At 35.7% G+C, this 26,789-nt stretch overlaps 1 protein-coding gene across 6 annotated transcripts in view; it reads left to right on the top strand.

Annotated features, from left to right (window-relative positions):
* Nucleotides 1-26,789, top strand: part of LOC106720420 (guanine nucleotide-releasing factor 2) — a 41,278-nt gene that overhangs the window by 1,705 nt on the left and 12,784 nt on the right. For 2 of the 6 annotated variants that reach the window (XM_045686421.1, XM_045686420.1), the window contains exons 1-12: nt 7,239-9,149; nt 17,264-17,432; nt 19,569-19,680; nt 19,899-20,007; nt 20,077-20,388; nt 20,788-20,929; nt 21,450-21,530; nt 22,678-22,808; nt 23,020-23,116; nt 23,885-23,992; nt 24,730-24,840; nt 25,255-25,365. In XM_045686421.1, the coding sequence (XP_045542377.1) occupies nt 8,483-9,149; nt 17,264-17,432; nt 19,569-19,680; nt 19,899-20,007; nt 20,077-20,388; nt 20,788-20,929; nt 21,450-21,530; nt 22,678-22,808; nt 23,020-23,116; nt 23,885-23,992; nt 24,730-24,840; nt 25,255-25,365 (2,150 nt within the window). In that variant the 5' untranslated portion in view covers nt 7,239-8,482. Of the gene's footprint in view, nt 1-7,238; nt 9,150-17,263; nt 17,433-18,559; nt 19,100-19,568; nt 19,681-19,898; nt 20,008-20,076; nt 20,389-20,787; nt 20,930-21,449; nt 21,531-22,677; nt 22,809-23,019; nt 23,117-23,884; nt 23,993-24,729; nt 24,841-25,254; nt 25,366-26,789 lie in introns of those variants that run through there. The other 4 variants (XM_045686422.1, XM_045686424.1, XM_045686423.1 and 1 more) reach the window with 4 other exon arrangements.

Below are 26,789 nucleotides of genomic sequence, written 5' to 3'. Positions count from 1 at the left end.
CTGTAGTTTAGAAGAACTAAAGTTTAGTGAACACGGTCTGTTAGGTTTCACTATGATCTCATAATAGTTATGCTGTGGGAGATTTTGTTCCGTGTATTTGATTGCTTTTTACAATTGTAGTGACTAATTGTAGTGTTAACAAAAAGTATGTTTATGATTATTAGTATACATTAAGATAAAAACAAAGTTGACTAATTTTCTTTGGTATTTGTGCAAAACCAGGTAGAGTCACTAGTATTTCTAAAAGTATTCTATGAATGCCTAACTTTTCTTCGTCCATTGAAATAGTAAGAGCCCTGGGGTTAACGTCTGCTTCTGTAAAAGCATGTATAGTATATTTTCACTTCAATATTTCTTTGAGCTGCTCCCCGCACAGTTACGGCCGTATACAAAACGTCTGGAATGTAAAGTCGTATTCAAAGTTTTTCTATTTAATATTTTTGCTTTTTAATGACGTGAAAATTTTAAATATTTAAGTATTTTTAAAGAGTTTTTATATATAGTCAAAACAGTTGCTTTACGTAAAAGAATAAAAAGTTCACACCTGTCAAAGCAAGGTCGTAGCATTTCACCGGTTGAACCAACAAATTCCACAACAAATTTGGCTCACGGTCTCTACCATTAGTAAACTATCTTTACCCTTACTTAAGTTTATGCAGTCAGTAGTTCTTTATTGCTTTTTATATTTTTACGTTTAAACTTCGTTACTAAAACTGTATTTGTATTGTGATGCATGGTGTACGAGTGTATGGGAACAGTGACCCGCGTAGCATCCGGCGTCCGCTTCGCCGACCTACATCAGCTGGACTAATACATTTAGATATAAAACGACTCGTATTATGATTGCAAATACTTCGCGCACCATTAAAGATGATTTTTGTTTGATGGCTCAACACTATTTTTATTTATAGTTGTGGGAAACACGGGCTTTTGGTATATATTTTTTGGCGTATTGATTGAGACTAATTTACCTTAAAATAACCACGGAATGTAGTTACATAGTAACAACGCGTCGTGATTAGGTTGTTAAGTTTCTACTAGTCGATTAAGAAAGTTTCTTTCGTCTCCCCCAAGCACTCAAATGAACCGTGAAGTGAAAAGCGACGGACAATAAGCACAGTGAGTATTATAATAAATGTAAAGTCTAAATATATTGCATTGTCCGCGACGTGGTAGCAATTTGTTTAAGTAGGACGAGTCCGCTGAGACGCATTTGCTATTACTTATTCTTCAAATGTACCACTCGAATTGTTTGGATGTCTAATAATTCCTGTTGCATTCAAGAATTTTTTTAAGCATATAATTCAACGGAATTGGGATGTTTACTGAGGTTTGTATTATCGAAACATTTGAAAGTCTGTCTATCAAAGATAGACGTCATAAGTAACATATATATGTCGTAATTGTTAAAAATCATTAACTTATTTTGCCCATTTTTCTTAGTCCTCATGTATTACGTTTATTTACAGCAATGGGAAGTTGTTGCTTGTTGCTACCAATAACCTCATTGTCTTAAACCAATACACCTTTGTTTATATATAAGTCTGATTCGATATGAATTTAACAGGCTATGATATAGAAGACAACCGCTATTATACTGTCCAAGCAAAGTCCCTATTGAATTCGCTCTCGCCATTCTGATTCATTGTAATATAAATATTTCTCGGAAGGAAGAGCTTATCACATACAACACATTATAGACTTAATCAAGTGCGGTTGACGTTCTGACATTTGTTTTGCATAGTAATTTGTGCACGTGTTTTTGTAGTAGGAAATAACAAATGTATCTGATGGCATTGTGAAAGTTATTCAAAGCCTTATGCAATGGATACCGTCGTCTAGCTTCCGTTGTTTAGTGTTTAATGGAGCTTTACCTGAAAAGTGTAATCGCTCTTTTCGTCGGTACACTCGACGTCAATTTTCAATTTACATTCTTCGTTTAATACAAGATAATTTTTTTAAAAACTATATGCCGTATTTTCCAAAGATCCCGTATGTCACATCGATGTCGTATATCTCTGTTTATGACAAACATATATCTACAGTACAGCCTTATTGCGAATCTCGGACATAAAGAAACCAAAATTATTCTTATTATCATAGTTTTTACCTAACCAACAAAAAATACTGCATTTTGACTCTTATTTAAAAATACTAATAATATTCAAGTGTATTTAAAAAAAATTGCGGCGCGTAGATGAAAACTTTAATATTTTATCTTTTTAACATTCATTAATAAAATATCGGTTTGAACTACTTGCCTGAACTTTATTGTTATATGAGTAATTAGAAAATAAGTAGCAAGTACAAAATAGTTTCACTCGTCAGACTAAGTGATCCCTTAGTGTAATTTGATGACCAATAAAGGTCCCTGTGTGAGGCAATTATTATTTATAGACGTTAGTGCTAATTGTTGGATTAATTAATTGGATTTAAGTACCATTGGGTATTAATTAGTATCGTATGTATGCAATGAGTGCGGTTGGCACGCGGCGCCAGGCGGTGCGATGGTGAGGCAGACGCTCGCACGTGATCGCGGCCACCATCCGCTTCACACTTCGTTTATTTAAATTGTCTATTGCCCAAGTTGGGGTACCTAATCACTTGTCTTCTGTGTAAAATTTAGTTATACAGAACCTCTGGACTATTCATGATAGAATTGCTTTTAAAGTTGCTAAATAACCCACTGAATTTGATTAGGTGACATGCGTTCAATGATAGTAAGATTATGTTTGCAATTTCAATTTTAGGGACAAGATAAAAGCTCTGTATGTAACTAATTAGTTTTATTGAATAACTGTCGTTGAGATACCTTCTATTCAAATAAATATATAATATAGGTATATAATAATACAAAATATATAATAATGATACAATTACTGAATTTAATAAGTTTGTACATATTCTCAAAGCGCAGATCTCGTATCTTGTGTCCGGTACGCTAACGGGACTCTGCCGGCACGGATACATAAGATGACACGAACCGCACACCTTGTCTTTATCACATTTTAAACTATCTTTATAGTTAATATTATTTTTAGCACTCGACTTCGTGTCCGCAGGAAAAAAAACTTAGTAAATAGAATATCTGTTTTTCCACACTTTGTTCTACATCTGTGCCAAATTTAACCGGGATCTGTTAAGCCGTTTTGGAAATACGTAGTAATAAACATCCTTCCATCCATCCATCCAAATTTTCGCATTTATCATATTATTATTATTTACACCCCATTGACACTTTAACTATCCATGTAAAGTTACTTTTTATTTTTTCACACAGTCAAGTAAGCAATTTCGATACCTCGTGTAACTGACGAGAAGTTTATTAATGGTGCATGATGTACATTACCTTCTAATAAATGTAAATCGTTTATTACAAAACCTCAGATAGTATTTTTGTTTGCATAAGAAGTTAACAGTTAAGTTTTAAACTTAACACTTAAAGTATCAGTTATTTACTAAATTCAAATTAGAGAATACTGTTAGTGTTACCCATCGATCTTTAGGATAAAATATGTCTGTACTATGTAGAAATTTACGCATATCTTCATAAGCTCACAACTATAAATATTACCATACACACTTGTATGTCAGAACTTCATGTCTCGAGGCATTTATGTTAGCATTATGGATGGACATAAACCTAATGCTTTTTACTCAATGCAGAGATATAGGAATGTGGAGAGCCGTTACAGGGAACGCATTTGCACCGACCACAAGTCATTATACCCTCGATTACCCTTCGCGATCCGCAGCTTTACTCCATGCAAATGTATATTTGACTACGCAAATATATTGTTTGTTGATGGGTCATATTACGCGCCGGGTGGTAGATAGCCTTGATGTCTATGCATTATAGCATACCTGTTGATATTCATGTTTGTTGACGAAAGTGAAAGGCATACGGTCCTCAGGAACCGGTCCCGAATTTGTTTTATGTAACATCTATTTTTATATGTCTAAGCGATTATGTTTTCTAAACAGAAGGCCGCCGCAAAACGGTTCAATATTGTTATGACCTTAGGAGTAATTGCCGAGGCCTTAACTATATTTAATGGACCGATGTCGTGATTTAACAATCGGTGTATTATTTTAACTTCCCAGTCATATTGAGGGTCTTTGTTTCAACGTCTGTGTTCTATAATTTGTCGTGTATCGGTGCTGATAAATAAAATAATTAATTTAATATGTTTACCTTTTTAAAGTAGTTTAGCTTTTAATGTGTTTTGCCCAGATGAGCCAACTTGTTTGCGTATTTATTATTGTTTTCATAATTATTTCCGAAACTCTCCTTTTCACTGTATGGGCAACACAGCAGTGTCAGCATCATAACGGCATGCAAAAATTCTCATACTCGTAAAATATAAATGTTCCATGAGGTTATATTGTTCAACTGTAGAGCTAATCGATTCGTTTCTTGTTGTGCTTGTTGTTCAAAAATGAAAAAATTATCTTAATAGTTTTCTAAGCTAGGCGATTGCGCAATAGTGTTAACATGTGTAGACGCTGTAACCTTTATTACGTGTCGGAATAGCCATTACCTACGGATTTGTTCGCTTGCTATTGCGACACCACGTACCGTTATATTGTTGCAGATTTGTTATGATTTTCTTCAAATACATTTACGTACAGTTTCATAAAACGATGTTCATTTGCAGACTCTGATGTAGACCAACTGGATACTTGAGATCCATCTAAACGTTTATGTCCTGTGGGAGGTCCATAGAAGGAAAATCAACTTAAAATCATTGTAGAGAAATATCTAGTCAATAGTTATTCCAAGGATCTAAGTGAAGCGTATCATTAAGTTTGCAACACGTCGTAGATCGTGTTAACTTTGACGATTATTGTCTTTAACTCTTAATCTGTTGCTCATTTTATAAGAATGTTTGGAACGATTTAAAACCAAGCTACGCTATTCAACTTAGTCTCGGTTGAATCTGTTCACGGGATGGAAGACGTGTCTTTTTTCCCAAAGCGAAGCGTCGCCCAAAGCTTGAGATAATTTTTGTCTCATGATTACCCAACATCTGTAAAAACATCGTGATGAAGGCTGTCACCGTGACGCGAAGAATTAAACCGGGCCGTTGTGATTTAGCAACGATTGTTGCTCGAGCGTCTGCAACGGTAACGCACACGACCCGCGTGTTTACAAAATAACACAGCACTGTGAATTTAAATAATTTATATGCCATTGCATTTGAATCCGGCCGGGCGGGTGCAGTCGGCGGCTGACCTAGCGAGAAGTATACGATCCCGTTAGGCTAGGCTAGGTATCACGATCGGGCTAGTTTATTGGAAAGTGAGTGAGCGCGGAGCGTGGCCGCTTCCTGCTATCGGAAGAAAGGCCTACCTCGGCGATCATTACGACGCGCGCATTAGTGCTGTCTACGCTTTAATTACAACGTTTAGCCATGTCAATAAACTTTACGAGAGGGAAAACTTGTAGCGAGATACGTTCGTGGCAGTATAAAATGCGAAACTATCCGCGTTTGTTTTGATTACGTTCGAGACGGAATAACATTTTTAGGTTCAGATATACCAAGATTTTATCGTTCTCATTTCGTTCAATTTTCGGGTTTTTTTTCTACGTTATTTGCCTAAAATACAAGCAAATCGTCTATAATTCTCACAATCTCACAGAAAAGTACGACCTAAGATTTGATTTTGTCCTGCACTCCATGAATTTCTGTATAAATCTGTACTTAGTTGAACTAGTTTGTGTTATCAATTAACAGGTACAGGTACTGGTTACAAGTTAAATAAATAAACTACTTTGTCGAACTATCACGTTTCTTTATCAAGTGTTGATACAACGCTTATTCCTCAATAACTCTAGTGACCAGACGTTGTTTTGTTTGTCTTGTTACCGAACTATTTTGTTGGTCGATTTCATGCTGCACTTTGTTGGTTTGGTCACTTTTTACAACTGATTGTACTTTTAGTTATTTGCTAACGATACTCTTGACATTTATTTTATGTATTGCAAATCGTTATAGAGTTTATAAACTACTGCTACTGGAAAACTGCTACTTTGAAATGGATTTTGAATGTCTTTAAGCTTACGTATTTTAAACAGTTTTTAAAAGTAATGATTACTTAAAGTTTCTGATTTGCGATCTGATTCGCCCCACGATAATTTTTGTTTTTATATATTTTTCCTGTTTGTGCATGAAATAAAATGGAATAAACGACACAGTTGATGTTATGCGACCACTGTTTACCTGTCACCATCCGCAACAATTATGACTGCGCATGACTTGTTGATAAACACTTTGTAATTTTGGAGGCAACAGAAGGGAATCAGGAAGCGAAACTAAGGAAGAAAGGATGGAATAGAGTAAAAAAAATACTTATAGGTTTTTGTTTTCACAAACGTCAGAGTTCGCATGTTTTAAGCAGGAAAAATGTGGAGTTAACTGCATTTATTTTTAAGCTTCGTAGTTGAGGCAATCACCACTTAATTTGTACGGCTTTAAATTAATTATTTTCAATTCGCGTGTACAATACAGTTATAAGCAGTTCACAAATACCATTGCGTGTAACCCTGGCTGGCTGGCGCGAGCTGTGAATGGTCAAGTGACATACTTACATAGGCACACTTTTGTTTCATTGTGATTTAGATTTAAACAATTTTTTTTATCTTTTTACATTAGCCATAATTCTTTTATCTGTCCAGTAACTTACTTACTTTTGTCGTTATTTCATTATCAATGTACATATTTATTTCAATTATTGTCACTATTCATTTATTATAGGATTATTCAAGTAATAGGCATATAAAAATATTATGAATTAAATTACTTTCCGTAGTTGTACATTATTTTGTCATTAAGGACATCGATATATCTTGTACGTGCAGTCACGTAATAATTGCGTATAATGCTTCGACTAGCGTAAGTCTGTCCACGCCGTTACATCATGTCGCGAATAACATTCTAGTGTCCAGGCATTAGAATTAATGCGGCATAGGGTATGATTAGCCCAATACTTAGGATTTTTCCAAGATCAAGTCGCATCAAACATGTCCTATCCAATGAACGAATAAAACGAATGAAAAAGATTAGGTTTATTCTTATTTAAATAAAACATGTTTTAAATATGTAATTGTTTGCATGGCGCATGCGACGTTCGTGATCTATTAAATTAGTATATCAATAGTTGACGTCAGACAGTCATAGATATTACGTCTTTCATGAATTATGAAGCCCGAGACCGGTCTAGCATAAAACCTTTATCTTCTCTTAAAATAACATCTAAGAGAAAATATGGTGATTAGGAGCACAAGGCACGCTATGTAAAAAGTGTGTTTCAGTGCTGTTTGGAAGGCGATGTTGTTCAGTGTTAGTATTTGCATAACTGTACGGTACCTGTCTGATTGAGGATATGAGTTACCAGGAGTGGTACAGTATAGTCAGGCAGGCTTGATACAGGTGCGGTCTGCGGAGATGTTCGGTACTTTCACTGTCGGCGTGCTGCGGCGTGCGGCGTCCGCAGTGCCGCCGCGCCTCTACCGCGGGCCGCACCGCTCTCACGGCCGCCGCGGTTGCCGACCGATCGACACCCTCTCGTGCCAATCGTATGCTTGGCCGCGTACGAGCTCGTTGCTCCGCTGAATATCGAGATCGCGCTGCGAAAAATCAACATCTATTTATAGCCAATTCCTTCGACTCGACGTACTGTTGTCTCACGTAATCTCACCGGATAAATCTTTTGTGCATATTTCAAATGTTTGCATAGTATTAGACGCGCTGGTTCGCGATTACCACACCGGACGCCTCTTAGTCTGTGACAGTGCTAATATTGATTGATATCAGAACTGTTTGTCTCGAAGAGAAAGTGAATTCCGGTGTTTAACGTCACCAAGTTTCCTTATCGAGTGGATTTCGTAACTGATTAATCGTGACATATGCGATTGCACCTGTGAAGTGACACCGGTTCGATAGTGGTGCGCGCTTTTATGACTTATGTGTGTATTTTTATCGGGATGTCATTATCTGGTGTGTTAATTTTGTGCGCAGACGTCTGTTTGTAGTGTCCACAGTGTCAAGGTTCTGGGGACCGAATCGCACATCGGTGTTATGAGCGCGAGTGTAAAGACAGGAGATGCGCGCTGCGAACACGCCGCGAGACATCCACTGTAAATAAATAATGACCTAATTGTAGGTGGCTAACGTCCCTGCTATTTCGGTGTATGATTGATACGCATACAGACAACTTTAACCCGGAAGGTTAAAACAGTGAAACACATAAATAATCAGTGAAATAAAATTAAAACATATTGTTTATCAGAAGTGAAACTTTTCCCAAGTGCAATGCCCACTTTCAAAGATTTCTACAGGGCGCTCCCTTTCTCTGCTGCCAACTAGATTGCCCTTAACGTCACGTTTGTAAGTTTTCTTTTATTTAAATCTGATGCTATCATATAAAAGATTCATCGTGCAAGATACATATGACGATGGTGCAATGATTTGATATTATAATGAGTCGCATTCAGTACGTTAAGATGCCTCATTACGATGAAAGCTTTTTTAACGATGACAATCAAAATCAAAGAAGAAACAAGCGGAGTTACCGCGTCTACAAGAACGGTATAAGCCCGTTAAACATACTAGAAACTGGCGATGTTTTGCAAGCGTTGGAGGAGCGGGGAACCTCGGTTATTAAACGAAATATACGAAATATTAAACATCGAGGCAACAGATATAAACCAGACTCGAGCCCATCCCACGTGCAAACAGCTAAGTACAAAACACAGGACGTACTGGGCATTCGCACGCCGAGAATCAGCGTTTTCGATCCGAAGAAATTTTACGATATAAGAAACAATAACATCCCTCCATTGAGCTCATGCAAAAGTTTTGACAATTTAACTTTAAAGAAGTCGCGAAACGGCAACGTGAATAGGGAGAGAATTAGGAATGGGACGAGTCTTCAGAATCTGGTGTGCGATGAGAATTTAAAGTATTTCTCGTCTCCTTCCGAAGAATGTGTGGTGAGTTCTCACAAGGACGATGTGGGAAATTCATACTCTGTGGTGGAGGCCCGGCGCAGGCCCTTGCGCCGCATGTCGCGGACCTCGGCGGCGCCCGGTGTTGGTATATACCGGCACATCGGCGATCGCTGCGCCGACAAGAAGAATATAAAGGGTACATATAAATATAGTATTGTAAATACAACCGTTTTCTTCTATTATTGCTAGCGTTATCTCATACTTATATATATACGTGATGTTATGGTGTCATGCGTCTATTTCTGTATCGTAAATGTTTGTCCGAGCACGTAGTATAGGTGAATACTAACTTTATGGATTAAAAGACAATGTTTCTGCAGGTTACTTTGGCTACTGCGCACCAAGTTACTTACGGGGTAGCTGTTGAAAGCTTGTGGATGCCATTTAAAGGATCTATTATATTATTAATTGTAAATTGGTCTTGCATTACGAATCAAAATGACTAATTAAAATTTGATCTTTGTATAGACAACCCTACATTTTGCTAAATACTACTTTCTACATATCTACTAGCATTTATAATTTCTTTGTACAGATTGAATATTTATAAATGTCAAGTTATTCCATTAAGCAAAAAAAAATATTTTATTTGCAAATGAAAAGAAACGAACTTTGATATAAAATATCACGTTTATTGCAAACAAATGTTTAATAAGACAGTTAAATTTTTATTATCTGTTAAATGCAATGTATTATCTTTCAAATTGTTTTCGAATTCAAACATTATGCCGGCGATTATGATTCTTCGCGAGTATTAACCTAAATAGTCCAGTCATTTTAGCTTAAATTAGGTAAGAATCTCGGAATTCGAGATACCCAGCTGTAAGTCTGTAAATACTTGTATATTGACACCCTAAAAGTTGTCTCAAAACCTACATATGATAGGGTGTAAGCAACTATTACATTTCAAGGTCAAAGGTCACAAAAATCGGTTTTTCGCGCTTTTTTGGAAATATCTCATTTCCTATGGGTTTTTTGCTATTTGTATCTCTTTTCAATATTGTAGAATACAAAATTCTCTACAAATTTTGTTTAAAATTTTTTTTTATACGGTGAACCGTTTTCGAGGTAGAGGACGGAGAGCGCGCGGTCACAGCATCACTTCAGCCTCCGGTCGAAAACGCGCCATATAGTTGATGAACTATCAATAAATCAATTATTATAAATATTTGTCAAATTAATTAATTACTGACAAATTTGGATGAACTAGCTGCAGCATTTGAGGAAAAAAATTGTTCGGCCCAGAAATTATTAGAGAGTGAAACTCAAACCTTATTGGCAGTCTATAATGCTCCGAAATCTGTGAAAAGTCTCGATCATCTTCGTTACATGCATTACGTCAAGTCTACAAAACTTAATAAACCTGTGCAGCTTTCAAATATTCCACCAACAAGTGCAGCTGCTCATCAACATTTCAACCGTGTATATTATCAAGTTCAAACTTGGTTAGGACATGATTTGGAACCCCAGGTATGGGGTTGGGCAATGCGAAACGATTTTCTGGAGCCTATCATGACAATTTTACTACCTGCTCCAGAAGATTTGCTAAATACAATTTTCTGCAACTGCAAGAGTGGTTGTGGTTCGCGATGCGGATGCAGGAAAGCGGGCTTGCAATGCTCTTTAACTTGTGGCCAATGTAATGGGCAAGCTTGTCTCAATGCTCTACGATATCAGAGCGACATTAACGAAGATGGAACCTTTGACCCAGAAATCATGGAAGAACTTGAGACAAATGTCGTTGAAGACGATAATGAAGACCAGTTTGAAATTTACCAGCATCCAGAAGACGACGATGAAGAGGAAGAAGATGATTAAAATTATAAATTGTAGTTTTTGTACCCATTATTCCATTTTTTTACTTTCAATAAAAAATAATGTATTCAATGATATTTTTTAATAAAAAGATTATTTATATTATTTGTTTTTTTTTTTCATCATGTAAGAAGTTATTAATATTAATTAGGTTAAAATTCAAATATAATTCCTATATTTTCATTAACAATTCTGCAATTACATGGGCAGGTAAGTTTCGTTAAATAAATTAATACTGAATAAAAAGTGGATAAGTTAGGAAAAAAATGATAAAGTATAATATAATAATTAATAAAAAATTGACAAATATTTATAATAATTGATTTATTGATAGTTCATCAACTATATGGCGCGTTTTCGACCGGAGGCTGAAGTGACGCTGTGACCGCGCGCTCTCCGCCCTCTATCTCGAAAACGGTTCACCGTATAAAAAAAAGTTTTAAACAAAATTTGTAGAGAATTTTGTATTCTATAATATTGATAAGAACTACGAATAGCAAAAAACCCATAGGAAATGAGATATTTCCAAAAAACGCGCGAAAAACCGATTTTTGTGACCTTTGACCTTGAAATTTAATGCTTGCTTACACCCTACCATATGTAGGTTTTGAGACAACATTTAGGGTGTCAATATACAAGTATTTACAGACTTACAGCTGGGTATCTCGAATTCCGAGGTGAACTTACTAAAATGACTGGACTATAAATGCCGTTATTTGTAAGTTGAAATGTTTTAATTTGTTTAGTACTGTGCAATAACAATAATGATCATAACAAAAGAGCAGTTGGCATTCCTTTGTCGTTTATTTAACAAGTTTTTTTAATGGGCTAAACATGAAAGTATACTGAATTCCAATATAAATATGTATACGTTAAATTTAAGTAAATACGTCAAGTAGGTATTTGAAAGTCTCTACCAAATAATATCGTCAACTAATGAGGCTTTTTTATTTTTATCGTATTCGGGCGCCTTTAAAAACCCGTCTGCAGCACGTTTTCTAAAAGAATAGTTCAATAGAAACTCTACAAATTGTGTTTTTGTATTCCGAGGACACAAAAAAGCGACTAATAACAAAACACAATAAATTCGATACTTCCTGAACTACATACCGTCTGTTTCTTATAGTTTATTGAGTTTTAAATATCTTTTAGACATGTAGATTGCAATAATAATTAAGGAAGCTTCATTACTAATTCTTTTTTTTTATTCTTATTTCATTAATTGTAGAGAACACCCGTAGCTATCCTTACATATCCTTATTAGTTATTCGGTACACTTCAACTGCAATTTCTGATTTTGTATTTGGCTAGAAGCAGCGGAAGAGATTGTGTGTTGCGCCTGTGGCTTCAGCACCATCAGGCCCGCAGATATTGTATAACAAGGCGTAACCGACGCGGGAACGCACCATTGTGTCTATTGTTATTGTTGCGATAATGTTAAGGCCGTCCGCAAAAACCAACGCGTTAACGACCCGTGCACGATGTACTACATAATTGACTTCGTTTTGTCCATTTAAGCGCTTTTAATTATTTACTTGTGTGTTTCTCTCATTAAATATTAAAGATGAGTTTTAAATGCCTGCGATAGATTTTCTTCGTATGATATACGTGTTTTGGAGATTGTAGTAAAATGTAGGTAAAAAAAAGTATAAAATTTTCTTCCCCTACTTTAAAACCGAACCTACTTTTAAGGCCATGAATTTATAAAATTCCTTATTTATCTTGCTTTTGTAATAGCAGAAATATCAGTACAGAATTTTTCAGAACCTTTGACATTAACCTCACCCAATGTACATAAAACTTTAATAAATAAATGTACCAAACAACGTATCGTCGGGTATAAAGGAGGTTACTCTGTGATTATATATATGTGTGTGTGTGTATTTTATGACGTTATAAATTTGTTACCCAATAAAACAGTAGAATAATCGTTAATGATGAAGAGTTGTTTTTACTTTCCGTGTAACACTGGTCTGCTCTTTTAGTTCCGTTCTCTTTCGTAATAATTTCATGTATTTTATGTAAAACTTGCGCCACTTAATTAAGTATATTAACAACCTATATATTTTGTGGTTATCGTGACGTGTTAATCTTTAATCGTAGCTCAGCATATCTCAATACGTAATGTTTAGCGAATTTTAAACATTTTGTTATTGAGTGTGAAAATGAAATTAAATTGTAAAATAATATGCTTTTGAGTTAAGAATCTAGATTTTCCCTCTACACAATGAGAAATTCCAAAAGTTACGTTTGAAGATTCGATAAATTATTGACTTGAAAGTTTTTGAAGCAGTATAAATAGCCCCTCGTCGAGATGATTTCGTTATGGTTATGCGGTCGTGGGATTTATTTCTTGATCAAAATATTTCAGTAATCCTCAATCTAATATAGGATCATAAAAGGAACTATTTCGAGGCGCAGACGCGACAGACGGGGATCGCTCATGCTGCATGTTAAGTAGCAGCCGGTGGCGTCTCCGTGTTTATGATATGTGATGTGACGCACTCGCTCCCGTCCGTCCCGTCCGTCCCGCCGCCGTCGTCCCGTTCCGTTCGTCCTTCCGCCGCCACGGCCCGACGGCCCTCAGTCGTTACGCGCCGTGGCCTGGGCGCGTCCTGTCACCGCCGTATTATTTTTAACGCGCGCGTCATCGCCTTTATACGCCTCCGTTTACTTCATCTTAGCGCTCTCCTTATACGGACATTTTTTTTTAAATTAAAGTTCTGTGTTTTATGTTTTACCAGTGTTGTACAAGTTTCTCAAAAACTCATCACAACATCGTTCAGGTACGATTCAATATTAAATCGTAAAAGGAATTGAATGTTATTGCGTATTACTAAGCCACTAAATATACCTGATGCGACGCCCCTCGCGGGACTCGCTGGTGACACTGTCGAGTCGTTTCCAGGGTCAAAGTCCTGCCTGATAAGTTCCGCTCTAAAATAGATTCATATGTATTTTATATGTGCTTAATTATAGTACTATAGCTATAAATTGATTAGGTTTAATGTGTCCTAAATCGATATCGTTTAACATTAACTTCACTCAGTGTACTGAGAATATAAATAATGTATAACTATTTGTATACAAGATTGTGTAGATAATAAAGACCCTTTCATATCTAAAAAAATTAATATATATACAGTCAAAATCTGTTATAACGACATCGAAGGGACTACTCATATTGAGTCGTAAAAACCGATAGTTGTAACAACCGGTGACAGGTATTAATAGGAAAGATATGTAATAACATTCAGCCAGGACCTATGATTTTGGTCAATTTAACCGGTATGTTGTTCTAAACGATGTCGCTATAAACGGTTTTGACTGTACATATAAAGGAAAGTGTGCTCTCCGCGTTTCACCGAGCTTATTAGGTCTTAGGTCTCAACCGTGACAGAGTGAAACAAACGCCCATAGCCCGGACATAAATTATGCTTAATGATAACTTACCAGTAAGAATTTAAAAAGCGGAAAAATTGGAAAACTTCACCGCTTATATGACTTAACGCCAGTTCCATTGTATGACTTCATTATATAGGTAAAACGTTTCTAAATCTATATATATAAAAGAAAGTCGTGTTAGTTACACCACTTATAACTCAAGAACGGCTGAATCGATTTGACTGAAAATTGGTGGGCAGATAGCTTAGAACCAGGAATAGGACATAGGATAATTTTTACCCAGTTTTCTATTATTATTTTTTTATTTCGCGCGGACGGAGTCGCGGGTAAAAGCTAGTAGAAAATAATAATGAATCAAAAAACTTCAAAATATAAGCTGTACATCAAGACATCACCAAACCGTATTCATATTCAACAACTGACAGACCAAAACAATATGTATAATCAAAGGTTAAAGATTTATGTTATTAAAAAAAAGATCGTTTAGTGGAAGATGCACTCCCATATGGCAAGCATTAACATGTTAAATTTTCTACTCATTCTTTCTTTAAGGATGCGTTGAAATAACATCGCAAGTGAAGCAGGTAAATTTTGCCCGACCCTTACTTCGTTATTTGCTTTGGAAAATAATTTCTTACTTATTCAAATACAAAATAAAAACAAGATGTGTCTGGTTTGATGTAAACTTTTTGTGTATCAAATAATTGAAATAATATGTGGAAAATTAAGGTAAATTCAATAAAATTTATGAAATTAACTCGTTTAAGTTAATACTAAACTCAGAAATACCTGTAAAACAAAATATAAAACTTTATTACTATGTAAAAGGTAAAGTAGTCAATTTTCTAACATAATGCGTTATTCAAGTGTAAAGTACATGTAAAGTGTACATCTAATGCGTATAACCATGAACCGATGGCCGTATTCTTTATTTGGGCTCAACAAGTACAAGTTAGCCAGAGTAGAGACAGCCAGAATCAATAACTAAGTCTATAAATTTGGCATCATTAGTCAAGGCATACTACATTATCGTACTTCTGAACACACAAAATAACCTTCAATTTTCCTTATATATAATTAAGTTAATGTATTACAAATGTTCAAGTTCTTGCGAAACTGAAACCAGTTCCAAGTTGGTTGTTTGTTTACAACCATTCAACATTTTGATTTATATTTAGTTTTTACAAGTTAAAAGTTGTTATTTACAAAACAACAAATGAAGAAATAAAAGATTGTCACGGGCTCTCAAATAACAATCAAGTAGTTCTTTTCTCATCACGTCTTAAGTGGAGTATACCTCTAGTGCATTAGGAATTTCGAAACTGATGAATAATTCGGTATATTTTTCTAACACTTGCATGATTGTCAAAAATTAAAAAATACGCAATACGTGTCAGTATCCGAGCCTGCTAGCAAAGTAATTATTAAAACTCCGACCGATTTATATTATGTAAAACGTTTGATATATTAAAGTTGATATTATATAGTAATATATAGGTTGTACTTATCGCCTTCATCGGACAACAATGTAACAAACTTCACTCTTAATAATTGCTTTTAATTTATTTTTCAAAAACAAGGTCAATCGTTACGTACATGATTTGTCGAAACAAAATAAAAGCCAGCGAATTGGTGTTTCGTGCAAAATATTATATAAGCTAATAAATAAACATGTTCTCATTCAGATCTGTGTTGGGTCAGAGTAGTAATTTTTTGAAAATAATTTATTATTAAAGTATACCGGAAAATATTTGATAATTATCATTCTAAAATGTTTTAAATCGTTTACCGATGTAGTTTTTTTCTTTTTTGTATAAACAGTCATTAGCAGTAAAACCAATTTTGTTGACAGTTCATTGTTGATGTAAGATCGAAGGATTTTTGAGTTGTTTACGGATGTACTGACATACATTTTTTGCATTAATTGATTAAGCATGTATATGCTTGGATAAAGTTTGCCAAATTCGGTCTACCAACAATATTACAATGACTTCGAAATTCAAATGTTTGTGTTAACTTTCGAAGAAATAGCAGTTGCGCTTTCGGCATTTTGAGATTGAGATTTTGACGTAGTAGGGTTATTCTTTAACTCTACAGTTAACACTGACCTAGCTGATGGGTCATTTAATTTGACTGCAATTATTATTTGATATCTAATACAACAATGAGATTTTAAAATGGAATTCTATGGTGTTAGTTGTTTAGACGACCGTTAGAGTTTTCGAGTGGTCTCTAACTCGACAGAAACTTTATGAGTACAAGAACAACGGTTCAAAGTGAACGAGGCGTTCAGCGACAACTTATGCAGCGAACTGCCCCTAATGGCATCATTAAATACGTGCAATTTAAAGTCTGCTACCATGTTGGTACACAAGATTTTAATTGCACGACACAGAATATGTTGATCTCTAACCCCGGCGGACTAGAATGCGAAAAATGTCACTTACAGCCAAGATATAATTCGTGGTTCATCTCTGCTGATTTTATTCATTATAACATGTTTCTATTTTGTTAAATGATTTAATGTAATTAACATTATATGTGGGCGGAACTCGAAATGAGTCCTAAAGAGTAATCACTGACAAGTTAATTGTATGGATAAGCCACGATACCATCAGATAATTAGGTCGCTGTTAACATTTGGTTGGATGGTAGGGGGATGCGTAATGTATGACGAAATATGGTCTTTTTATCAAATTGAATTACACCGTAAATTCATATTCGAATAGTGTTTAAAATAATTAAATCAATTTGGTAATTAAACTTAATTTCATTAAATATTAAATTAAATACTCGTAAAAGCGCAGTGGCAATAATAGTCCATGCAAATCTATGATATTTATTTAGGTAAATCGGATATTTTCGCTATCGGATCGGCTATCGGAATAAGCTATGTTTCTATTTACCTTTGCTTTGACGTTTTTTTAAATCTTATTTTGATAACATCTAAGATTGTTCTAACCAACCGGCGTAGTGTTAGATTGTTCGTCCTGGTTGTGCGGTTTATGTTCAATAGGGTATTGTTTTCAGAGAGCGAAGTGTGCGGCGAGGCGGGGTCAGGACACCGCGGCTCGCTGCGTGGCGCCAACAAGTTGGCACGGCGCGCGCGCTCCTTCAAGGACGACCTGCTGGAGCGCATCTCCAACATGCGCTCACCCGCACAGCCACATCATCCGCCTCATCTCTCCTCCGCTATCAGGTATCACCTGTTTTCGACAACATTGACCTCTGACTTACTTCTCTTATGAGATCTTTGGAATAGATGGATGGGCCGTTTAAGGTTACGATAGTGAAAAAAATAATTTTTCAGTAAATAATCAAAGATTCATCGGTGTTATTTACGGTATCTCAACAAGATGAAATGAAAAACAGCTATGATTAAGAAATTAAATATGCAATCCATTAATCTTATCACTAATCCAATAGATGTTCTCCCCTCACCTCTCCTCCCCTCTCCTATGAAGTGTCTATTAAACGTAACTAAATTAAATTCACAATGGCCTTTCATTGCATAATAGTTTATACTTACTTTTAAGTAAATATTTTATTTACACAAACACTGTAAATTATTTGATTACAATAGCTCATTTAATTTTACATTTATATTATCCATAGGGATAACTAAAGTAACATCCAAAATCGATAATATTGAAACAGGAGTGACTCATGCGTAAACTCATGTCTCATGCAATATCATAATTCCGATGTCCACGATACGATTTTTCATTGTTTGCACATAATTGGACTTTAATTGAATACTGATCTCATTACCTGAGTGATTGCACAGATGGCGCCTCTAGGCTGATCGTGACGTTATCTTCGCCGTTGATACTATCAACTTGATAGCGCTGCAAACGACATTTGCAAGGCTCGTCCGAATAAACAATGACTTTTGTGTATTTATTTTATTGCAGGAAAATACAGAAGGTAAAATATATTTATGCTACAGAATAATGTAACTATTGCTCAACATTGTTCTCTGCTATAACGTTAAAATATTTCTGTATTTTATTTATAATGTACGGGTTTTTATTGTACTCAAATAAGTTTAAAGAATCATTATTAAAATGTATCTCGCATCAAAGTAACTTACAATAATGTATCTTGTTTTTACATAAATATTTACACAATGAATAAAAAATAATTACGAGTATTCCCTTGATTATTGCTATTTCGCTGTATATGGAATATCTTCGACTTTAAACATGAAGACTGTTTACATTACCTACTAAGACATACCAGTTTCGGTAACATTTCTCGCAGCAACCTTATCTTGGCATGTGTGCATTGCGATGAAATCTACAAGCTGACTGTATTGGTTCTTTTGTTATCTAAATTGATAAATATTACATCCACACATAACTCAGTGTCTACAACCGCGCCGGCGGGAAAGTATCGCTCATTCCAGTGTTATCTTGAATACAAGAATAAGAGGATATTTTGCCAGTGTGATATAGTATTTTATTGGAATGGTGTTACGATTATTTTGATGCTAGTTATGGTATAGTTGCGCGCCGCTGTGTAAATGTGTCGTGTCGGAATGAGTCACTCCGCAACCTGCGACTGTCGTACTCATTAATGATATTGTCCGCTGAAATCTCATTAGTTTAGTGCGTGCAATGTTAAGTGATTACATTTAAACGCTACCGACTCGTCGACGAGGTCGTATCGCTTCATCGATCGGCGGATGTGTTACGATACTCGTGTTTTTGGACTCGTTCGAAAGTTGCCGGGTTTTTTAAGTGAGGCGTTGATTCAGTAGTTGAAGTGTCGCCGAATGTCGACTGCTCGTCGCTCCCCGGTCGGCGGCTGGTTCAACAAACGCACTAACCGGCTGCACCGACGATTCGCTAACAATGGAAAACGGTACGACCAGCTGCGGCATATATTAATTATTCACAATAAACAATACGTTTTGCTTGACTCAAATCTCTCGTATTTGTCACATTATGCCCGCGGTTGCAGTGTTTTGTGAGTGATTTAGTTAATATACGAATGAAAAAAAGGTTGCAGTTTCTCTCCTGTTTACATATGCATTAAGTGTTGTGATTCGGTGCCCACTTGAATATCAAATGTTGTTTAGCTTTGCTTTTTCGTCACCGTAAAGTGACAGGCTCGCAGAGCATTTCGCAACTATGTTCCATTCAATGTCTTATTGGCTGGGAAATTAATATTATTCATCATTACCTCGATTACTACTAAAAATTGATGACGGTATAAAATTTTATGTTAACAGAAAAGTGAAACTTGTCCAAGTTAATGATTCTTAATTATTTATGTTTAATAGATATTGTAGAAAGTAATCGGTTACGTAACTCTAGTATTATTGTTTCAGATCACACTCCCCGCTTAGTCCGAAACTTCGGAACATGGGGCCTAAGACTGTTGCTACTGTTGAAGAGGGTGAGGTGACACCCGCCAAAGAGTTGGAACGACTAGTCAAAGAGGTGCGTAACTCTCTGATGCAAAAATCAATCTTTTGTCTGTTTTAATGAAGTACCAACATAATTACTTTTAATATATGTTACCAATAAAATATCAAATTGGGACAAGTTCGTAGTAATCGGAAACCTCGAATTTTAGGTCATCGTAAGTTATGTATTTGCGCATTACCAATGCTATTTAATTTGTACAAAAAAATAAAAATAATTGTATTTAATTGTAGGTGACATTCGGCCTAAAACACTTCTCCGATGTGATAACAAAAAGGAAACTAGAAATGTTGCCGGACAACGGGACGATAGTATTCGAATCTATAGCGAATATACACAAAGGTAATTGAATTAGTCGATCATTTGTAATTGTTTATCATATTTAGTGTTGTAAAAGTGTTGTGTTTGTAGCAATAAAGCCATACTGCAGTCGGTCGCCGCAGCTGACCGGTGCCGTGAGGAAGCTCTGCACGGCGCTGGCGATGCTGATCAGGTTGTGCGATGAAGTAACGGTGGCAAGTCTTCGTGCGGATGCCACTGATGAAGAATTGGATATGTCTGCGGCGGCGCTGTCACCGGACCACGTTAGCTCTGTAGTGAAGGGAGTGACGTCGGCGGTGGAGGAGGTGGCCGCGCTGGCGCAGCAGCACATGACGAGGCCGGCGTTGTCACCGAGACCGCCCCTAGTCTCGCCACGTTCTACGCAGAGAAATTCCTTGCCTGGTTAGTGCTTCTGTTATTTACCTTGATAGTTTCCCGATAAGGCATTTGCAGATGATGCTTGTGAATAAAATAGAAGTAAAGCATTCATTCTTATGCAACCAGTGAGTTCCGCGACGCCATAAGAACACGAGGTTGTGGTTAAACCTAGTGTTTAATTATAAAATGGTATTGATTACTAAAGTGGTAACAAAATAACATGTCTGTGTTGTGTCTGTCTCATAATGATGGATGCATAAATGTTGCTTAATATATCCAAGATCTGAAACTTAACTGCTCGTTTTGATACAGCGTTCTTTGAAATTTTGAATCTTGGCTTATCTTTAGTATATCTGTTCTCGTTGTTCACGTGTAGAATCTAGGTACAAGAGATTTGCATAAGATTTTTGTTAATTATTTCAGATATACCTTTAACGCCCAAGGAAAGATCTCTATTAACTGGTGAAAGTGGTAACGAGACGAGTGGTGTCCGCGCCTCACACTCATCGGAATCCGTACTGGATGCGCCCGACTCGCCGCCGCCTAAACCCGCCAGGCCTATCAGGTAATTCAAATGACAGTGTAAAAGATAGGTAATAGCTTTTTAGTCAATTTGGGTTCCCCCCACAGCCTCTCTGTACTCCGTTACACCGCCGGTTTTATGTGCAGCGACTTGTAAGAAGTTAGCACCAAGATATTTGAAAAGTAGGTACTGTGTATCAGATACGAACAGCAGCTAGATTTTTTTAATATATGTATTCAAGTTATGAGCCTTTCCAATAATTTGGTTGCTGGATTTCGAAATTATATATTTTTTATGTAATTTTTTTATTTAATTAAACAAAGTTTAAATAATTAAATAGAAAACTTGTAAAATATAAGTTTTGATTAAAAAAACTAAAGTTTCACTTTGTAAATTAATTGCGGTCGACTTTCGTTTATTGGAGACAACGATTCCGGTTCGTCAACTACGTTTTGTATCAACTTGACCTTGACAGTGGACGCGATGTTTTCCGTTTTCACTTTTTAGTGAAATCAGATGTACTATCACGTTCAGATAATAAAAGTGAAAGCATGTGTTGTAGGAAAATCGAGTTGGCACCTCCTTTGCCTCCGAAGCGCAAGTCTGCCAACGATAACTCCCTCCTGGCATTATCCATTGACAGGTGAGTTGGTTAATCTGACACCAAAATCCCCCTATAAAACGTTATGTGCACCCCCTTCTCCGTTAATTCGATGGCTCCTACGAATAAGGGCCAATGTACAAATGGACAACTTTACAGGAGAGTCTCAAAGTTTCAACCATATAGGAAAATAGGCCACTTTACTTCAGCAAAAAATAACATTTACACCTGTAAATGAGTGTTTTGTTTAGTGCATGTTATTAACTAAAATAAAAGGTAGCTTTTAACACAAAAAAGTAAAAATCATCAATTTGTTACTTTGGTCCTTATACGAAGGACCCATCGAATTAAAGGTAGGCAACGAATCTGCTATTGCGGATGTCTATGGGCAGCGGTCGTTTGCGACATTTTGATATAAAAAAATATATGTATTGAATAAATTATGTTATATAAACTTTGTTTTAAAACAAAGTTGTTTTTATAAAGCGAATATTTATCGGTATTGTTATATTTACCATAGGATTAAAAACAATTTTTCTACAACTATTTATTCTTTATTATTAAATGGTAGCAAGTCATTTTATTTGTTACATAATATTATTCATTAAATCAAGTATTTTATTTATACTGTGCATTCCTATATTATTAGGTTTAATGAGTATATAATTTTAAAATTTATAATGACACATCTATATTCGTCTAATTGTTTATTACTGAGTGTTATTTATGCAAACAATATAATCATTTATGCATAGCAAAGCAATTTATTTTGGAGATTGCATAGCCTTATTAATATTTATGAACGTTCACGAACTATGTTAATTGATGCGCAATAGAAACTATTAATATACGTAATTAATGACTTCATCATAAACTATTACTGTATTTATGCATAGGAATTATCTATAACTAAGAAAAAAATTCTATGCTTCAACTTAAATTAATTAACTAACATATTTGGTCCTAGCTACTGCTGAAGACAGTTATCTATTTGGATTATTCTTACTCTCATCATCAGAGATATTTCAGTACATACGCCTGACAGAGCGTTAAGTTAACCCATAGTATTGTTATTTGTCAGACTGTCCAATAATATTGTTATTGTCAGACTGTCTAATAATATTGTTATTTGTGAGACTGTCCTATAACATTGTTGTTTGTCAGACTGTCCAATGTTATTGTTTGTCAGACTGTCCCTGCAGTCTCACAGTAGCGGCTCTCTGGACTCCATGTTGAATGTGTCCAATGACGACGACCGTACTCACGATTCCATCAACAATGACCAAGTTTTCGTCACACCACCCAACTCTGACTTAGTTGGTATGTATTCACTGTGTTATTTTTAACACGCATTCAGGAATATTATTTTTGTTTTGTAAAGGGTTCTTTGAATAACTGCATTAATATAAAAACAGATACTAGATATTTAAAAATACCTTTCATTATAATTTACAAACACACTTTTTACTTTGTTTTTACCTATTTGTATACATTGATTAAATACATATTCATGTTATGTTCAACATTCCAGGTATGTGCAGTTGCAACAGCGCAAATGAGATCCGCACGTCGATGGAGTCGCATGAGATGCACGTCAACAATGTACACGCGCACTCCAACCACAACCGGTACGTTATATGTTGTCTCATTCACATATACAATGTTACACAGAGACAGGATGAGAGAGAAATAGGTAGGTAAATAGAATTCAACAGATGTATCGTGACCATTGGTCCTTTTGACCATTGTTATGAAAATGGACTTGCATATTATGCTGTACCTACATCACACAACACACATCCCCACTGAGGAGCTCAAAGCCTACTCCAAGTTAGAGGCTACTAGGCCATAGTCAACCACACTGACCCAGTGCGGGTTGACTTCACCCATATCATTGAATTTCTTCTCGGATATGTGCAGCATCACGATGTTTTCCTTCACCGTAAGAACGTCAGATAAATGTACATATGTAAATCGAAAAACACATTGGTACGTGGCGGGATTCGAACCCAGGACCTGCAGATTGCAAGTCAAGTGCTTAACCACTTAGCCACCGACGCTCTACCTGCATACAGATTTAGATTCAGGCAATTTCGACCTTCTAGTCAAGTTTGGCCGAACCTTCACTGTCTCTATCACAAAGCGAACTTCTGATTTTAACATGTTGATATATATCATGATAAAAGGAGTTTTTTTCAAGGAGATGGTCTTTTTTAGTCACGAACGTAGAAGAACGAACAATGTATGGATAGATTTTTTAAAAAGATACGTGTAAGAATGGAGATAGTTCAGATATGACAGCTGATAGTAATGTATAAAGTCTGATCTCAGGAAGACGATAACGTGGATTTTTAATTACGAAGAGAAGCAACATTATTTGTATTATTTTTTCTAAGTTTCTCAAACGAATCCGGTTTCGTGTCTGTGGGTCACTCGGAGATGTCTACGGAGCATCTGTTCACCTCCACTTTCTCCTCACATCACTACTCCAGTCACACGGACAGGTAAACCAGTGATACACATTAACATGGTATTCTGTGTTTTAACTCATTCGCAAATCACATATGCATACACTTTAATAATCATGAACATTTCCTCATTGAAAAACTAATATCTGCTATATACTTTCCGACATTTTGCACTTTAAGCAACGCGAGAAAGTTTTGTAATTTCAAATAATCTATATATATAAAAGAAAGTCGTGTTAGTTACACCATTTATAACTCAAGAACGGCTGAATCGATTTGACTGAAAATTGGTGGGCAGGTAGCTTAGAACCAGGAAACGGACATAGGATAATTTTTACCCCGTTTTCTATTTTTTATTCCGCGCGGACGGAGTCGCGGGTAAAAGCTAGTATTTAAATAAATCTCCAGCCGGCATCGTTTAACAGTGGTAGAGCCAGCAATAGCAATAACATCTCTAGGATGAATAGGTCGGCTCCCCAAGTGAAGTACCACGACCACATAAGACAGGCGTCAAGTTCTGTCTGAGAACCTTATATTAGTCAAAATCCCCTTCCTATCCTTTTCTATGAAATGATGGGAAGGGGAAATGCCGTCTATCGTCGTCTGCAATTGCAATGTCTGCTTGCTGCTTGCTCATTTGCCAACTATAGGTATAATATTAAAAAAAAAATACTTCACTTCAGTTAGAATAAATATTTAATGAATAAGTTTTCGTATAGCAGATATTTGTTTGTTGTCCGTTTCCTTTACGCTTGGCCGTTATTGTTTTCCAGTACTTTTGAAAGTACAGACTATGTGAGCGAAGTGAAGTGCACAGTGCAAAGCTTTGAGAGCCGCATGAATGTAGTCAATATGAACACCGTAACCTCTCACCATTCATCCAAGTGAGTGTTTTTATTTTGTGTTTTTTTTTTCACTTTTCTCACCGTGTTTGTTTCGTTCATCTTAATAGAGTGTTTGTGTCTTTGTGTTTCTTACAAATGTTTTATTAACTAATAATCATTAATTTTGTTTTATTAAACTTTAATAAATGTCACATTTGAATAATTTTAACTAGTGTATTGAATAGATGAGTTAATTTCTAATTAAGAAATATAGTCAACTTACTCTGAGTTAACTTCAATCGAGGAATGAGATGGATTGTGCCGAACTTTTTTCTCATAAACAAATTTTGTAAGTCGCAAATGAATAAAAATTATTTAATGTTATATATATTTAGCAAATTTGTATGTAACAAATCTTTACAATTTAAACTTAAACCTTGTATAATGTATAAGGTGTATGTTTGTGTGATGCAGACTGGCCAGCATCACATCCGACGAGAGCGAGACGCCGCCCGAGCTGCCGGCAAAGACGCGCCGCAACATCCGCGCCGACGTGCAGCATCACTTCCCCAATGTTGAGATACGGTAAACACAAATATTCATAACCGTTGTATAGAAACTCTTCCTGATCTAATTATTTATATCTTTCACTAAAGTACTATACAAATTTTATACAATAGCATTTGCCCGCGATATCGTCTGCGCGGAATTAAAAAAAAAAAACAATTATAAGTAGCCTATGTGTTCTTTCACACTATGTTCTACATCTGTGCCAAATTTCATCAAGATCTGTTGAATCGTTCCGGAGATACATTCAAACAAACATCCATCTATTGTTTTCATAAAGAACGATGTAATCCTTACTATCCTTACTAATATTATAAATGCGAAAGTAACTCTGTCTGTCTGTCTGTCTGTCTCGCTTTCACGCCAAAACTACTGAACCGTTTTAAATGAAATTTGGTACACAGATAGTCTAGAGCCTGAGGATGGACATAGGCTATATTTTAACGCGAAAAAGGGGTTGTAAGGGGTTGAAAGTGGGGGTGAAAGTTTGTATGGAAGTGTCGCCTACTATTTTTTACTGAACCGATTTAAATGAAATTTGGTACACAGATATTCTAGAGCCTCAGAAAGAACATAGGCTACTTTTGAACGCGAAAACAGGGTTGTAAGGGGTTGAAAACTTCTGTCTAAGGCTGCTAATTTGATATAAAAAATATGAAATTCAATTTCTGTAAAAATTTTACCCTGAAGGGTGCTAAATAACAATAGGGGATGAAAATTTGTTTGGGAATATTTGAGCTTTAGGTGAATGTTTTATTTAATACTAGCTGTGCCCGCGACTTCGTCCGCGTGAAATACTATTTTGGGTAGCATTTTTTTTGAGCTAATTATTTTATTTAACCAACGTGCTATGCTTTGATGTATGTAGAAGAACATAGAAAGAGGTGTGCCCGGACCGCGCCAAATGTAGGTCCTGAGTCTCTGCCTACCCCTCTGGGTTACGGGTCGAGAATTATGTTGTTGTTGTTTTTTTTTACTTAAACTTATAAAAAATGCCAAAAAATATTATATTAAACTTACAAAATATTCACATAAACATCTTCCCATACAAACTTTCATCCCCTATTCCGTTTTGTTACATTGCAACCTTGAGGGTAAAACTTTTACAAATTTCAAATGTCATATTTATTTATATCAAATCTGCAGCTTAAAAAATAAGTTTAAAGCTTCTAACTGTAAAAATGACGATACTTCCATACAAATCCACCCTCACTTTCAGCCTCTTATAATCCTTTTTTCGCGTTAAAAAGTAGGCTTTGTCCTTCCTCAGGCTCTAGACTAAATATTGGTAAGGGTAACATCAAAACATATTAAACAAAACATGCACAAAAACCTTACATATTGCCTAACAAAATTTCATCCCCTATTGTTATTTAGCACTCTTGGGGACAAAATTTTTACAAAAATTTAATTTCCTATTTATTTATATAGAATTAGCAACC

This window comes from Papilio machaon, chromosome 3, assembly GCF_912999745.1.
Source record: "Papilio machaon chromosome 3, ilPapMach1.1, whole genome shotgun sequence".
NCBI classification, from domain to species: Eukaryota; Metazoa; Arthropoda; class Insecta; order Lepidoptera; family Papilionidae; genus Papilio; species Papilio machaon.
This window is presented reverse-complemented; position numbering and strand designations above follow the sequence as displayed.